This window comes from Diaporthe batatas (assembly GCF_019321695.1).
Source record: "Diaporthe batatas strain CRI 302-4 chromosome Unknown Contig00008, whole genome shotgun sequence".
Classification (NCBI taxonomy): domain Eukaryota; kingdom Fungi; phylum Ascomycota; class Sordariomycetes; order Diaporthales; family Diaporthaceae; genus Diaporthe; species Diaporthe batatas.
The window spans coordinates 1933427-1952490 of record NW_025408555.1 but is presented as its reverse complement, the minus strand read 5'-3'; the positions used below and the strand labels follow the sequence as shown (position 1 = coordinate 1952490).

Genomic DNA, 19064 nt, shown 5'->3' with positions numbered 1-19064 from the left:
AGGCCGTTTGCGGCAACCGACCCGCGGCTTACACTGCTGTTGGCGGCGTTAATATGATCACCGATTTCGCTATCATGGTCCTTCCTATTCACTTTGTCTGGGAACTTCAGATGCCTACTTCCTCAAAGATCGGGGTATGCTTGATTTTTCTAATTGGATTACTGTGAGTACATGAGTCCTGTCCTCCCTGTAACTTCTTTTAATGGTCAATTCGCTTGCTTCATAGTACTCACTGACATAACACGTGGAATTCAGAATTTGCTGCATCAGTATTGTGCGGATAGTAGTTCTTTCGAAGCTGGATTTCAATGACATCACTTTCACAATGCTGGACTCGGTGTTCTGGACTGTTATCGAGCCGTCTCTGGTCATTATCAACGCATGTATTCCAACAATGCGGCCTGTAATACAGGCAGCCCTGAAGGAGGTTTGGCACAGGGCAACCGGGTCTGGTAGTCGGAGACAACCTGACGAGTACCCCTTGACTGACAATCCCCATGTCCCATATGAGCAAGAGCACTGCAGGCCATGCTCTTGGTTTACCAGCCGCACCTTTACCGCTGCAGAGATCACGTCCATCGGAGGTAGAAGATGGCTCTCATGGGGGGGGATGTTCCAACTGGTGTGATATATGTTAAGAGGGAGTGGGAGGTATCAGAATGAGGTACTTACTTTATTTAATAAATTAACATAAAGCTCACATATGAAGATAAGGTATTCTTTCTGGTGGCTCGGAGGAAGACATTGACAGGTCGCAGTGCAGGGCCGCGAGAACGCCCCGCAAGCCAAAACTGGCCGGGCGGGGGGCCCTGTCCGTCCAGCCCTGCCCGTCCAGCCATGCAGCCATGCCGCCAGCCATGTTGTGTTAACTCTGGTGCCGACCATCGGCCATGGCGACTCGTCAGCTTACCATAAGAATTAAGGTCGGCCTTGTAGAAGGAACAGAGAAAGACTGAAAGAAAAGACCAGGACATTGACAACACCATGCCCAGGTGGGCAAAGCGACCCATCTGTGCAACGAGTTGGGAATGCTCTGCTGCAGCCGCGCGACCCCCGCTGCGACGAGTGACCTCGTTTCCGCGGTTGGAGGTAAACAGATTGGCTAGTTCCTCAGGGTTGGTAGGCACACCCGACTGCATGACGGGTTCAAGCCGGAACAGATACTTCTCGACGAGTGGCAGGCGCGGGCTGAACGCGGGCTCGAAGGTGTAGACGATGAAGGTGCCGCGGCGCCACCGAGCACGGACACCCCTGGCGGTGATGCCGGTGATGATGATGCTCCCAGGACGCCCACCGGCAGGGCCCCACGCGATGATGACGAGTCGGGCGTCCAGGAATCTGATGAAGACTACGATGACGAGGATTCTGACGGTGAAGGGACCCAGGGACCGCCCAAGGGTGATGACACTAGTGCAGTCGCCGACTTCTGCACTGCATGTCACACGTTTTATAACGACTATAAGGAGCTTGCGGGTCCCGCGTCCCAGCCCGATGGGCACGGGACGGGTGAGTACACCGTGAATATCAAGCCCGCTGATGCTGCCGACAAGCGGACCGTGTTTGCGGGGACCATTCAAGGCGTCCGTCTGTTGCAGGTCTACCTGGAGAAGAAGGGATCAAGACTGGCAACCGCGTCTGGGAGTGGTACAGGTCAGCCGACGGCAAAAGATCCCCATGGCTGGGAAGAGGCTCACGTTCCTCAGCGACGTGTTCTTCCCCGAGCGGCACGCGAAGACGGGCGAGTGGCTCATCTCTAGGCACGTCACGTTTGACGAGGGCCACGTCCTGCGCGATTATGGCTCGCAGCAACACGTCGCCGCCACCTTGGTCCCCAAGCAGACCATAACCCTGCTAACGGGCACGCCGCTTTATAACCACATAGGCGACTTCCGCTCGTACATGTTCCTTATTGCCGTGCAGAGCAAGATTGACCACTACTTGTTCCTCATGACTACGGATATCCACTCACTCGACCGCGAATTTCAGCCATCCGAAGACCTTATTCGCCTGCACCAACGGACTCGGGCCTCCCAACCATGGTCTGTGAATATCATGATACTACCTGAGCTTAGCTCAACGTGGGTGGCGTATTAAAGGAGGTAGTGAAAATGGCCATTTTGAGACTATTTTAGTCTTGCTGTATGACTGCTTTGCTGGTTTTGACTTTAGTATTGTGGTAGATTAGTCTTTGGGCTATTTATGTTGATGATTTTAGTGTGGTGCTGTTGGGAGTGATGCCTTCTAGCCTTGTCTGTGTGGTATGAGGCTCAGTTATGTGCTTACGTATTGTATTCTCTTTCTACTGTTATTGGTACTGTATTTCTTTAGATGCTGGGTCTTGAGTGTTTACCACTGTATGAAGGCGCTATGTACATTTTATATGTATGGGGATTAAAAACGAAACTACCTTGCCTGCAGCTTGTTGGGAGGACAGACACATGTCGCGACGAATATGTGGCCCAACTCTTGCCTGGGCTGACTAGCACCTGGCCAGACGCAAGTGATGGTGCCTGTTGCGTGACTTCCGCATTATGGCGGCCAGTCCTGACCCGACTACAAAGCTCATCGCCTGCAGGATATTTGCGGGCTCCCTCATGTCCCGGCGCGCCCTCTCAATCCCCCTCGTCGACCACAAGGGCCGCACCGTCTACCCTACCAGTGGGCTCCTGCCGTGCCACGTGCACACTACATATTATATCCAGCACAACAGGGTGCGTAGCGAGCGCCTTGTCTTTATTACCGATCTCATGAATGCCGAGGTGAGGAGGGCCAACATGGAGAGGGCCAGCGGCGGAAAGACCCCAACCATTGCCAGGCCGGCGTGCGTGCCGGCCAGGGCCGCGGCATCGTGGTCGACGACCTCATCGAGTCCCACGTCCTCCACGTCCTGAACCTCCTCCGAGGCATCCGCCCTCGGATACAACCGCCTCATGAGCAGCTTCGCAACCGACTGGCTGCTCTTCCGCCTCTACTTGGACCCCGAGGTGAACAACAGGCATACGCTCCAGAGGCTCACCCTGCAGGAGATAGCCGCCGTCAGGGGCGTCCTGAAGAACGCCAAAACCGGAACCGGCCTGCCAGATAACCTAGCAAAGGATAGCGCCATCCACGCACGCCTAGGTTACAAAGGAGGCACAATCATACCATCCTTAAGCAACTATAATGGTAAAAGATGCTGCTGTTTATAAACAGCCTAGGCTTTATCCCTCTTAGTAGTCTCTTATATATAACCTCCTACTCTCCCTCCCAATTCCTACCCTCTCACCTCCTACCCTCTTACCTCCCATCTCCTACCGTCTCACCTCCTACCCTCTTACCTCCCATCTCCTACCCTCCTACCTCCTACCCTCTTACCTCCCATCTCCTACCCTTCTACCTCCTACCCTCTTAGCTTCTACCCTCCCCCCTCCCCCTCCCCACTCCCACCTCCCTTATTTAATTAGTAAGACTTTTAAGAATGAGGTAAACACCAGCACTGAGACGTGCAGGATGCCCACACGCATAAGCCACAACCCAGTGACGATTACACTAAACTGAACCTTAAAACACTTACATATATCATTTACTCATAACAAAGTACTAGACTACGTCGTGTCTAGCCCCAATAGATGATTTGAAGTCTGTTTTAAACTCTAAATCTTCGTCACGCAACAACATTAACAGCCCAGCGTCAAGAGGCTAGCACTCTTTAACCGCGAGGAGACAATCCATCCATCTACAAGTCAGCTATCCATCAATTAGAGAATTAACCCAGGCGTCACAGATAATGCGAATAGCCATAACTATAACAAAAACACCGCAGTCATCAACGGTCTGCTCCTAAGCCTTACCTTAGGTGAACTGCAATTCATTTTCCTGGAGCGAGCGCTCGACAAGACGGGAAAGGCATTTTTGGGTTTTACCACGGGCCGTGCTGAACAATTCCTCAGTAACAGAGAGCTACAAAAAGAGGATGGCCCTTGTGAGCGTTATATCAACATACACAAGGGTCTAATAGTTCTATATCGTCTAAACATAAACACCCACCATTAATATACCACCCAGAACAAGGCACATAGGCAGGAGTTTCTGCTTTACTCCTCACCAGTAAGGTAAGTCCAAGTAGTCACCTAAGGCTAGTAAGGGGTCAATCAAGCGGCATTCAAGCCAATAGCTCGCTACCCATATCAGGAAGCAGTGGATAGTAGTATCGTCAATCCTACCGTCCTCACCAAAGGTAAGGATGCGCTTACGACTATGGTCGTTGAGAGCGAAGATCTCAGTACCCACACTCTCAAAACCCTTCTCAGAGGCACTACCAAAAGAACGGGAGTGGCCAGAGGAAGATAGAGAAGGATAAGAATATGAATACAGGGCCTGACGCAGTCTCACCCACAGCCGTATCGTCCTCACAGGGGTTGACCACATCAATATCTATTAGCTCTATAAGACTACTTAAAAGTAGTTAATTAACCTACTATACTATTAAACTAAAATATAACTTTAAAGTAAGATACTTAAACTTTATAATCTAAGTTTATAAAGTTAATAGTTTTATTAAATAAGAAATAATTATTAATAATAAATTATATTTATATAAATATAACTTTTTACTTTTTTAAAGATATTAATAAGATTAAAATTAATAAAATATATTTTTAAATAAAATAAAATATTATAAAGTTAGTTTAAAATAAATTAAAATTTATAAAATTTTAAAAGTTATTTTAAAAATACTTTAAATTTAACTTTTAAAGTAAATAATATTAAATAAATTTAAATTAAATTATAATTAAAGAAAACATTTAAAGAAAAATTAATATAAAGGTTATATTATTTATTATTTTAGTTATATATTTAAAAGTAATATAAATAGATAATTATTATAAAATATAAATAATAGTTATAAATAATTTAATATTTTTAAATATTAATATATATATATATAATACTTTTAATATTAATAATTATTTAATAGTTAATAGTTAAATAAATATAATATTAATTATAATATTTATAAATTATTTATATTTTTAATTTTTATTAAATTAAAACAAATAATTAAAACCTTAAAGAAATAAAATATAATATATTTTTAAAGATTAATTTAATTAAATTTACTATATAAAACTTTTTATAATAACTTTATAATTTATTATATTTATAATATTATTTAATATTAAAAAATAACTTTTTATATTAATATATTAATTTAAGCTAGTGTCTACCTACCTAGCTTCTATAACTATCTACCTAGTAATTTCTTTAAACCTACCTAATATATACTTTTACGTGTATAGCCTATATAAAGCTATGTACTTATTAAGCCTATCTTATAGTGACCTTAAAACTTATATGTTAAGTGCTTTCTTATTATTATACCTTTATAGTAAATATATTTAATTAGGTATTTAATAGAAATAAAAGAAAATTAATTTATATAAGCTAAGTTAAGTATTTATATATTTATTTTTAAGTTAAATTAGAAATAAGTAAATTTTCCTCCCCTACTTAAATATAATAATCTCTTTTATTTTAATACTTAATTATTATTTTTTATTATTTTACTATTTAAATAATAACTATACTAATAACTATATAGTTATAATTATATTAAGTCTATAATTATATTAATAGAGAGTTAAAGAGAAATAATAATAATTTATTAATTAATACTACCCTTTAATCTTTATTATATTTATTAGTTATATATACTCTATATATTAACCCTTAATAATAAAAGGATTAAATAATTTAAAATTAAAAGCTTAAATAGAGCTATTATATTAAATATTAAGGTTGTACTTTATTAACTTATTAGTAAATAGGTAGAGATTCTATGTAATTAGTATTTTTATAACTTTAATTTATAGAATAGTTATATTAAAGTATTAAGTTATAATTTAAACTTTTTTAAAAACTATTATATTAATTATATTTAATAAGTATTCTTATATTTTAAATTAGTAGTATTATATAATAATATTTTTATAATAAATATTAAAATTATAAGTATTTATAGGGTAGAAGGATACTACCTATAAGTTTAATTAGTTAAAGTATATAGATTAATAGCCTTTTTAATACTATATTATTTTAGTTAGTTCTAAATATTTTATTATTAATTAATTAACTTACTTTTATTATAAGTATTATAGTAACTAATAAAAGAGGTGTTAAAGGCCTATATATAAAATACTATTATAACTTTAAATTAGCTCTTTTAATACTTATAATAAATATTAAATAATTTATTAAAGAATATTACTAAAGTATTATTAGTAGAAGAGGATTCTATTAAAAGTAGTAATTATAATATAATTAAAGTAGTATAGTTAGCTATATATTTATATTATAATAAATATTATATTGGTAAGTAGGTAATAAAAAGACCTTTAATAAAATAATATATTATAATAAATATAATAAAAGTTTTAAGGAGTGTTATTAGTTCTTATATATAAAATAAGGGTTAATATAGCTATAATAGGAATTCTATATTTATTTTAAAAGTAAGTAATAGTAGGTTAAGTTAGGCTATTTAAAAATTTATTAATATAAAGTAAAAGAGTGAATAAAGGATACTTATTATTTCTTAAATAATTAATTTATAAAGAGAAGTTTGTAAATTTAATAATATATTTTAAGATAGAATTAAAACTAAAGGTTATATATAAAGAGTAACTATTTATATAAAAACTATATTTAACTTAAATATTATAACTTTTATAGTTAGAAATTAATTAATAAAATATATATAAATATATATTATAATTAATTTATATAGTAAGTATTATAAAGAAGGTATAATTATTAGGATTTCCTTAATATAGTACTATTTTTAAGGTTAGAATTCTATTAATCTAGTAGAATATAAGCTATAGGAGGAGGAAGTATAGAGAATTATATAAGAAAGTTATAAAATTAGTTATAAAGTATAGTTAGAGAAGAAAAAATTAGTATAAATAAAAATAGGGTTTAAATAAAAGAGATTCTATATATATTAATATAATAATAGTAAGTAAAGGATAATTATTATATATATATAAAATAAATATATATATAAAAATATTTATTTTTAAAATAAAAAACTTAATTTAACTTATATTAATTAAATTTTATATAATACTTTTATAAAAATAGTTAAAACTACTTTAATAATATAAATAATAAACTTATTATTATATATATATTAAGTTTATTTTATTAAAATTTATATTATATAAAAATATTTTTATTATATATAAATATAATATTTTATATTATTATTTAAAGGTTAAATAAAGGTATGCTATTTAATATATTATTTTAAAATTACCTAAATAATCTAAAAGAATTAGGATATACTAAGTTATTTTATACTATATATATTTTTATTATTATTAAAAGGTTAGATAAAAGTAACTATTTAATATATTATCTTTAAAATTATTATATATTATAACTTAAATAAATTAAAATATATAACTAATTTAATTAAATAAATATATAATTATAAAATAAATTATAATTAATATATATAGAGTATAATATAAGTTTTATAAATATATATAATAAAAACTATATATAACTTTTATTATAATAAAGTAAAACTATTTATTTAAGCTATAATAAAATATATTAAATAGGTTAATAGTTTAATACTAACTATAATAAGTAGAATTAATATTAAAAGTATTATAAAACTTAAAATATACTTACTTTAATAAAAACTTAAAAGTTTAATATTTATTAATATATTATATATTAATTTATATTTTAAATATTTACTTTTATAATTATTAACTATTATTTAATTAGAGTCTAAACTACCTAATAGTAAGGGTATTAGCAGCTTAATAGCCACTAATTTAACGTTTAGTTAGAGTCTAAACAATCCTATAGCAAGGCTATTAGCGGCTTAACGGCCATTAATTTAACGTTTAGTTAGAGTTTAAACCATCCAATAGCGAGGTCGTTAGTGGCTTAACGGCCACTAATTCGACGTTTAGTTAGAGTCTAAACCACCTAATAGCGAGGTCATTAGCGGCATGACGGCCATTAATTCGACGTTTAGTTAGGGTCTAAACCACCTAATAGTGAGGTTATTAGCGGCTTAACAGCCACTAATTCGACGTTCAATTAGGGTCTAAACTACCTAATAGCGAGGTTATTAACGGCATAATAACCACTAATTCAACATTTAATTAAGGTCTAAACCACTTAATAACAAGGTTATTAGCAGTATAACGGCCACTAATTTAACATTTAATTAAAATCTAAACTACCTAATAATAAAGTTATTAGTAATATAATAGCCACTAACTTAATGTTTAATCTATAATCCCTTATAATCCCTTCAACCACCTCTTACCTACTAATACACTCTAATAAACTCTAATATAAATTTAAGGTTATTAAAAAATTTATTTATATAAAATATTAAAAAAATTAACTTATAAATTATAACTAATAATAACATTAAATATAAAATTAACTATAAAATATACTATAAATTTTCTATAATTATAAAACTATATTATTTAATAAAGCTTTTAAAGTATATATTTTAATATATATTTTATTTAATATATTATTAATTATAATAATAACTACTTATATAAAGTTATTTTAATTTATAAAATTATATTATATAAATAAAATATTAAATATAAAAGTAATTATAAAGTATATTATAAATTTTCTATAATTATAAAACTATATTATTTAATAAAACTTTTAAAGTATATATTTTAATATATATTATATTTAATATATTATTAATTATAATAATAATTATTTATATAAAATTATTTTAATCTATAAAATTATATTATATAAATAGAATATTAAATATAAAATAATTATATAATATACTATAAATTTTTATAATTATAAAATTATATTATTTAATAAAACTTTTAAAATGTATATTTTAATATATATTATATTTAATATATTATTAATTAATAAAATATATTAATTTATAAAATATTAATAATAATATAAATAAGTTATATTAATAATAATAAAGTTAAAAATATCTTTTATTATTTTTATAATAGTTACTTTAATATAAGAAATTAAAATTTTATTAAATTTTAAATAATATATATATATTAAAATAAATTTAATAATTATAAATTAATTTTTAAATTTATTATATAAATTAAATTTTAAATAGAATGTTTTATATAAAAATTTATTAAAGTATACTATTAAATAATATAATATTAAAAGGATTATAAAAGAAAAAAAGTTAAAGTAGCTATAACTTTAATTAAACTAAAGGTTTAAAATACTTTTAATATTTAAAACTATTATTACATATTATTTAATTAATAATTAAATATATTAAAGAATTTTAAATTAGTTATTAAATATATTAAAGAATTATTTAATTAATAACTAAATATATTAAGGATTTTAAATTAGTTATTAAATATGTTAAAAGATTATTTAATTAATAACTAAATATATTAAGGATTTTAAATTAGTTATTAAATATGTTAAAAGATTATTTAATTAATAACTAAATATATTAAAGTTATTTAATTAATAATTAAATATATTAAAAATTATTTAATTAATAATTAAATATACTAAGAGATTTTAAATTAACTATTAAATATATTAAGAGATTATTTAATTAATAATTAAATATATTAAAAGATTATTTAATTAATAATTAAATACATTAAAGAATCTTAAATTAACTATTAAATTTATTAAAAGATTATTTAATTAATAATTAAATATATTATAAAATTATTTAATTTACTATTAAATTTATTAAAAGATTATTTAATTAATAACTAATTACATTATAAAATAATTTAATTAATAATTAAATATATTAAAATAATTTAAAGTAATATTTAAATAATTTATAATATTATTTAATTAATAATTAAATATATTATAAATAATTAAGTATTTTATAATAATATTAAAATAATTATTAAAAGTTATATATATAATTTTATATAAAGTTTTAATATATCTTTTATTTTATAACTTAGATTTATATTTAAATAAAGCTATTTAACTTATTAAATATTTTATTCTTAGGTATATATTTTTAATAGTTTCTATATAAGTATAGTCTTTAAAAATAATAAAGTTAAAAATAATAAAGTTAAAAATAATAAAGTTAAAAATAATAAAGTTAAAAATAATAAAATTAAAAATAATAAAATTAAAAATAATAAAGTTAAAAATAATAAAGTTAAAAATAATTAAGTTAATTTAATATATATATATTAAGAGATAAGTTTAATAATTATAAATTAATTTTTAAAATGTTTATATTATTTAATTTTTAATATAGTTAAAATTATAATAAAGTTTATTAAAGTATTTTAATAATTAAGATAAGTTAAAGAATTATAAAAAAGTTAATAAAAAAGATAAAGTAGGTGTTTATAGTAGATTTTTAATAATAATTTTATTAAATAGTTATTATAAGTATTATAGAAGTTGAAATTAATTTAAAAATAATAAAGTTTAAATAATATATATATATTAAAAGATAAGTTTAATAGTTATAAATTAATTTTTAAAATCTTTATATTATTTAATTTTCTAATATAATTAAATTTATAATAAAGTTTATTAGAGTATTTTAATAGGTAAAGTAAGGTTAAAAAGATTATAAAAGGTATATAAAATTATAGAAAATTAGGGTTTACTTTAACTCTTAATAGTAATATATTTTATAGTATTTAAGGGGATATTTAATTTATTAATTACTTTATTTTTAAATATAAACTTCTATTAAAAGTAACTCTTTTCTACTTTATTTTAAGCTTTAAGTTTAATTAATTTTTATATAATATATTTTATAATTATTAATAAATTTTTATTAAAATAATTAATAATTCCTTTAAAGTATAAAGTAATTAATATAAACTTAACTTTTTTATAAAGTTAAAGAGTTTTTAAGGGTTTATTTAATAAATAATAAATAATAAGTTAAGTTTAAAAACTTAATAATTATTTAAAACTTTTATTAATTTTATTTTTAAAAGAGGCTTAATTTTTAATTTTTATTCCTAAATATAAACTTTTATATTAAATTAATTTTTCTTTACTTTATTTTAAATTCTTAATAACTAATTATATTTAAGTTTATCTTTATATAGGGTGTTTTATAATTATTAATAAACTTTTTATTAAGATAGTTAGTAGTTCTTTTAAGGTATAAAGTAATTAATATTAGTTAGCTTTTAAAAGGTTAGATATATTTAATTAAGTATATTTAGTAATAAAGGTCTTTAAAAGATTAATAAATAATAATTAATAATAAGTTAAGTTTAAGGTATTAATAGTTTAATAATTTTAAAATTTAAGATATTTAGTTTTATATTATAATAGTTTAAAAGTTTATTTTATATTTTTCTATTTTTAATTATATATTTTTTAAATAATTTAATAAATTTAATAACTTTAATTATAAAGGTTTATAATTAAAATAATATTATAAATAAATCTATTTTAATAACTCTTATTAATAGTATATATATAGTTTAATTATATATAAATTTTTATAAATACTTTAATATTTTTATTAAAGTTATATAAATAAGTAATAAAGATATTACCTATTTAATAAATATTAAATAGCTATAGTTATTAAATATAACCTCCTTTTAAAGTATTTATATAATAATTTTACTTATTTATAATACTTTAAAAATAATTTATAGAAAATAAAGTTTAACTCTTAAATTATATTATAAAGTAATTAGTTATTAATTAATTATTATATAAAGTATTTAATTATTAACTAATTATTCTATTACTTATAAATTAAAGGTTAAATAGAGCTTAAAAGGGCTATCCTATTTATAAAGTACTTTTACTTAACTTAACTCTATATAAATTTAGACTCTTATATATTAAGTTATTTTTACTATAAATAATATTAAACTTATATATTATTAAATATTTATTAACTTATTAGGATATAAAGGGGCTTATATATATTTATATTTAAGTTAATATTTTATTATAAATATATAACTTACTATAAAAGTTTTTATTTATTATATTTTTAAAGTTATATATATATAATATAAATATTAAAAGTATTAATATTTAAGTATTATTATTTATATTATATATTATTTATTATTAATTTCATATAGTTTATTAATTTTAAAATAAAGGTATTAAAAGTATTATTATTTAAGTATTAATATTTTATTAACTTTTATAAATTTATATTTTAAATATTTATTAATTTCTATTATTAGTGTCTATTATTTAAAGTTTAAATTAAAATAAAAAATTATAGTTATATTATAAATTAATATTATTAAAGTTATTTAAAATATTATTATAATTTTACTTTAAAGATTATATAAAACTATTTTATTTTAAGTATTAAATAAAGTTACTTTATTTTAAATATAAAATAAAATTATTTTATTTTAAATATTAAATAAAGTTACTTTATTTTAAATATAAAATAAAATTTTAAAATATATTTAAGGGTTATTTAAATAGAAATTAATAAGTAAAGTTTAATTTTATTTTTAATAATATTTTAAAATATAAATTAATTTTTAATTTTTTTATATATTTATATATAATAAATCTAATAGGTTTTAACTTAAAGGAGAGAATACTACCTAATTAAACCCTTAAGCTTTAAGCTATAAAAGGATACTTTTATTTTATAAACTTATACTTAAAGTATTTTTAATTTTATTAATTAATATTTATTATTAAAAGTTTAAATTAAAATAAAAATTTAAGGTTATTTAATAAACTTATATTATTAAAAGTTATTTAAAATATTATTATAGCTTTATTTTAAAGATTATTTAAAAATGTTTTTTATTTAAAGATATTATATTTAAGTTTAAATAAAAGAAAAAAAGATAAAAAAGAAAATAAAGAAAAAAGTTAAAATAAAATTAAAAATATACCTTATAATAATAATATTTATTATAAAAGTAATATTAAATTATACTATAAATAGTATTATATTATTTATTAATAATTAAATAATTTATAAAATAAATAGAAGAAATTTTTATATTATAAATTAAGTTATTTATTATAAGTAGATTTAATATATTTATTAAATTTATTATATATAATTTAATTTTTATAAAGTTTTATAATATAATAGATATTAATTTAATTTTTCTTTTATTTTTATATTTTTAAGTATATAGTTTATTATATATTTTTTTATTAATAGTTAGCTTTATTTATAAAGTTATTATAGATAAAATATAGAAATATATTATAATACTATTTTTATTATTTTATTACTTTTAAAGGGGATGTTTAGCTTATTAAATACTTTATTTTTAAAGGAGTTCTTTAATAATAAGTTAATTTTAAAGTTTTAAATATTTATTATAATAATATTAAAAGTAATATTATATAATAAAAGGTTATATTATTAAGTATCTTATAAAGGTGTAAATACTTTACTTACCTATATTATTAATTATATTTTAATAATTTAAATAGATTTATATTAATTATTTTAACACCTTTTTATTAGGAGAGGTTCTATATAACCTTTTATTAGTAGCCTTTAGTTTTAATATAACTTTAATTTAAGTTTTTATTAATAATATTATTATTAAAATATAACTTTAAGTACTATATTAATATATATATAATTAAAGATAGTATAGAATGTTTTATATTTATATTAACTATTAATAGTGTGGAATGTTTTATACTAGTATTAATTATTATTTATAAAAATTAATAATAAGGAAGATAATAATAAGAAAATAATAATAAGGAAGATAATAATAAGGATAATAATAATAAAGATAATAATAAGGATAATAATAATAAGAATAATAATAATAAAAATAATAATAATAAGAATAATAATAATAAAGATAATAATAATAAGGATAATAATAATAAAGATAATAATAATAAAAATAATAATAATAAGAATAATAATAATAAAGATAATAATAATAAGGATAATAATAATAAAGATAATAATAATAAAAATAATAATAATAAGAATAATAATAATAAGTAAGATAGATTATTATATAAATAATTAGAGATATTATTAAAAGTATATACTAACTTTAGTAATTATTTATAAGAACTAAGAAATTAAAGATAATAATATAATAGCTATTATATTATTTTACTAAATTAAAAGTTCTTTAAAGAATAAAAGTAAGAAGAAGTAGAATTATTTTCTTAAAAGGAATAAAGTACTATTTATAAAAGAAAGATAATAAAGAAAAAAAAAGAAAAAAAGAAAAATAAGATAAAAAAGAAAGGAAGTTAAAAAGATAAAAAAAAATATTATAATAAAGAGGACTTTTAAATATAATAACTATTATATTATCTTATTAAATTAAAAGTTTTTAAAGAATAAAAGTAAGAAGAAGAAGTAAAATAGTTCTTTTAAAGGAATAAAGTATTACTTAAAAAAGAAAGATAATAAAGAAAAAAAAAGAAAAAAAGAAAAAGAAGTTAAGAAAAATAAAAAAATATTATAATAAAGAGAACTTTTAAATATAATAACTATTATATTATTTTATTAAATTAAAAGTTTTTAAAGATAAAAGTAAAAAAGAAGTAAAATAGTTTTTTAAAGAGAATAAAGTATTATTTAAAAAAAAATAATAAAAAAAAAAAGAAGAAAAAAATAAAAAAAAAATAAAAAAAGATAAAAAAAAATAAAAAAATATTATAATAAAAGAACTTTTAATAATTATATATTAAAGTTAAAAGTATAATAAAAATAATAAAGAAGATATAATAACTATTTATAAAGGTAAATAATCTTTTAAATATATTTAAAGCTTAAATAAATTACTTAACTTAAAAAAAGTTAAAATTTAAAGGATTATTAATATTTTAATAGTTTATATTAACCTTATATAAGTAAGTAGGCTATTAAAATAGGTCTATTTTAATTAAAGATAGACTTTAAAGGGAGTTAAAATTTAATCCTTATTATTATTATTTCTATATAGTAATAATAAAAAGTATACTATATTTTTAAAGAGTTTATATAGTTTTTATAATTTAGAAAAAGAGTTATATAAGTTTTTAAAAGTATAATATAAAAAAGTAAGTAGTATTTATATTTAAAGTTTATAAAGTTAAAAATTATTAATAAATTAAGTATTTAATTAATTATTAATTAATTCTAATTAAAGTATTTTAATTTAAATTTAAAAATTTTATTTAACTTTAAAAGCCTTAATTTAATTATTTATAAAGTAGGATATTTTAATAATTAATAATTTAATAAATATAGATAGTTTAAACTTTATTAATAAATATATTAATTTTAAAAGAAATAATTTAGATAATTAAAGTTTATTAAGAAGTTAAAGAACTATTAATAGATTAAATATTTAATTATAGAGACAATTAATATAGAGATAATTAATATTAAGTAAAGTTCTAATTATTAGTATTAAAGTTAGAATATAATATTAAGTATAAGTGTGAATAAGGTTTTAAATTAATTAATTATAAAGATAATTAATATAGAGATAACTAATATTAAGTAAGGTTTTAATTATTAATATTAAAGTTAAAATATAATATTAAATATAAGTATAAATAAAGTTTTAAATTAATTTATATAACCTACTTAAAGGAGTATATATATAAATATAATTAAAGAGTTTAATTATAATAATATTATTAAATTAAGTATAGAGTTATTAGATATACTATTAATAAGGATAAGAGTAATATAAAGTAAATAATATAATTATAGTTTTAAGAGTAGGTTAATATTTAAAATATAAAGTTATTTATTATTAATAAATTTAAGGTATTTATAAGCTAGTTTTAAAAGGTTAAAAAAGTAATACTTTTATTTAAATAACTTACTTTTATTTTTATAGTTAAAAGATAATTTTAATAAGGGTAGGAATTAATCTTAAATATTTTTATTATAGAAGTTAAAGTTAAAAGATATTATATAAGGGATATAAATAATCTTAAGGAAGTAGAAACTATATAATATTAAAGTTTTAAAAATAAGATAGAAAATATATTTATATAACTATTAAAGTAAAAGAAGTTAAAAATAAATATAATATATATTAATTAGAATTATAATATTATATATTTATACTTTAAAGCCCTTAGTTTTATAGACTTATAGTAAGTATAATAGAATAATAAAATATTATATTTTATATTTACTATACTTTTAATATAATAGTATTAATATAATTCTTTATTAACTTTTTAGAAATACCCTTTTTATAATATAATACTTTTATTATATTATATTAAAGTAAAGAGTTTTATATTTATATAGATTTTTAAATATAGTTATTAATTTTATTAAACGATTAGTTATTAAAGTTTATAATAAAGAGTGTTTACTAATATACTTTTATATTTAAGTTATATAAGGAGTATTCCTTTTATAATTCTTTTAATTTTATTACTTTTTATTATCCTTTTATTAAATAATTTAAACTTAAAATCCTTTAATTTATTATAGTATTTATTCTTTTATTATTAATTAAATTAATATAATAATTTACTTAAATCTACTTTTATTCTTTTATTTATTTAACTAAATTATAATTAATAATTTCCTTTATTTTAAAATCTTATTTATATTTTAATATATAGTTTAGTTAAATATAACTTATTATATATTTCCTTTAATATAAATATTTATTAAAATAGTTTATACTTTTTCTTATTAAACTTATTAATTAGTATTTTAATATTTTAATTTTTATATTATTTTTAGTATTTTTATTTATATATTTTAATAAAAACTTAATTTAATCTTTATATATTTTTAATTTAAAAGGTATTTTATAGTTTATTTATAAAAGAAATAAATAGTAATAAGGTATTTCTAACTAAAATATTTTAAAATATAATAGTATAAAGTATTTTAAGTTATAAATAGTTATAGAAATATATAATAAATAAATAGATATATTAGGTAGGCTTAATAAAATATTAGAAGAAAGGGAAAATATAAATTATATTCTAACTAATATATATATTTTTATATTTAATAAAATATTAGCTTTTAATTAAGTAAATAATAATATAGTATTATTTTTAAATAGCTTTAAATTTAAAGTTAAATAATTTAAAAAGTTAATATTTAGTTTATTATAAAGATATTAAAAGGGTTTAATAATAGATTTATTATTAAATTAGTTAAAAGGTAATATAATTAAATATATTTATTAATTATACCTATATTAATAATAAAACTTATATTTTTATAATTAGTTTTAAATAACTTTTAATTAATAAAATAGATTTTAAATTTAAAGTTAAATAATTTAAAAGATAATATTAAGTTTATTATAAAGGGTTAAAAGAGCTTAATAATAAATTTATTATTAAATAAGTTAAAGAAGATAATAGAATTAGTAAAGTTAGTAAATATTTTTATTAATTATATTTAAATTAATTATAAAGTTTATATTTTTATAACTAGCCTTTTTTATAGCTTTATATTTATTTAATATCTATTTAATAATAATAAATAGGATATTAAATTTATATATATAATAGTTTATTTTACTTTTTAATTTTATTCCTTAACTTTTTAATTTTTACTTTTAAGGGATATTATAATCCCTTATTTAATTATAATAAGATTTTTATTAAAGTAGTTTTAGAAACCTAACTATTAGTAGGCTTTATTATTAATAGTACTATTAAAGTATATAGAAGGTTTATATTCTTTATAAAAGGGATAAATAAGTTAATAAGTAGCTTCTTTTTAAAAGTTATATTATTAATAGAAAATTCTTTTAAAGCCTTTAAACTTTAAAGTAGTATATTTATTAAATACTTTAAGGTAAAAATAAAGTGTAAGTTTTTAATAAATAGAAGTTTAAAGTTAATATTTTTTTAATAAATAACATAATATATTTAATTAAAAATAGTAGTAATTAAGAATATATAAAAGTTTAAGGATACTTTATTATAATTAATAGGTATATAATAATATTTAATATTAAGTTATTAAATTTAATTAATATTAAAATAAATAAAAGTTAAATAAATAAAATATACTTTTAATATTTATTATTATATAGACTTTATAGATATATAAATACTTTATAGTATACTAAAATAAACCTATATAAAAAAGTTAAGTTTACCTTTAACTTTTATATTATAATAATTTTTAAGATAATTTTATAATAAACTAAGATATTAGTAATAATAGAGGTTAAGGGATATAAAGAGTTATATTAATTATTTTTAACTATTATAGCTTTCTAATTTAAATATTTTAAAATTTTTAAAATATAGTAATTATTAGATAAAAAAGGTATTTATTAAATTTATATATATATATTTTTATTAACCTAATTATATTTTAAAATAATAATAAAAACTTTTATAATTAATATATAAAGTATATTAAAGTAGTTATATTTAGAAATAATATATAATAAATACTTTTATAATAATAGTAATTATTAAATTATATTTTATAAATATAGTTAATAGTTATTTATTTATTATTTACTTTTATTTACTTTTTTAAAAGTTATTTTAAAGATAATATATATCTATTTTATATATAATATTAATAATTTAAAAGAAATTATACTTAAACTCTTTAAATATTTTATTATTAAAATATATTTATTATTATAAATATTTTTAAGTATTATTATAAAGTATTATTAATAAATAATAATTCAAATATTTAAATATACTATATAAATAATATTATTTTTAATAATTTTCATATTAACTAATTAAATATTATAGTTAATATTATATTCTTTTAATATATAGAGGATTTAAATATAATTAATAGTATTTTACCTATTAATAAAGGTAAAAGAATAGGTATAAAAGTGGCGCTTTAGTGTTATTTTAATAATATAAATAAATAGGAGTTTATATTAATTAGTATTAAATATAGTATTTATTATAAGGAACAGTAAGTTATTAAAATTATAAAATTATACTATTTTAATTAAAGAGAATATAATATATATAATATAGTACCTTTTATTTATATTTAAATTAATTAGATATTTATTTTTAATTAAAGTATTAAAAGTTATTTAATTAATAATTAGTTATTATATATAATATTTTAAATTATTTTACTAATTATTAAT

At 20.7% G+C, this 19064-nt stretch overlaps 1 protein-coding gene across 1 annotated transcript; it reads left to right on the top strand.

Annotated features, from left to right (window-relative positions):
• Positions 1 to 984: 984 nt before the first annotated feature.
• KVR01_007530 (uncharacterized protein) lies at positions 985 to 3197 on the top strand (the record flags this gene model as incomplete). The annotated part of the gene is made up of 6 exons (XM_044794101.1): positions 985 to 1089; positions 1152 to 1580; positions 1651 to 2039; positions 2543 to 2821; positions 2939 to 3120; positions 3193 to 3197. 6 exons carry the CDS (start codon positions 985 to 987, stop codon positions 3195 to 3197), a joined length of 1389 nt encoding a protein of 462 aa, XP_044643783.1.
• Positions 3198 to 19064: the final 15867 nt, after the last annotated feature.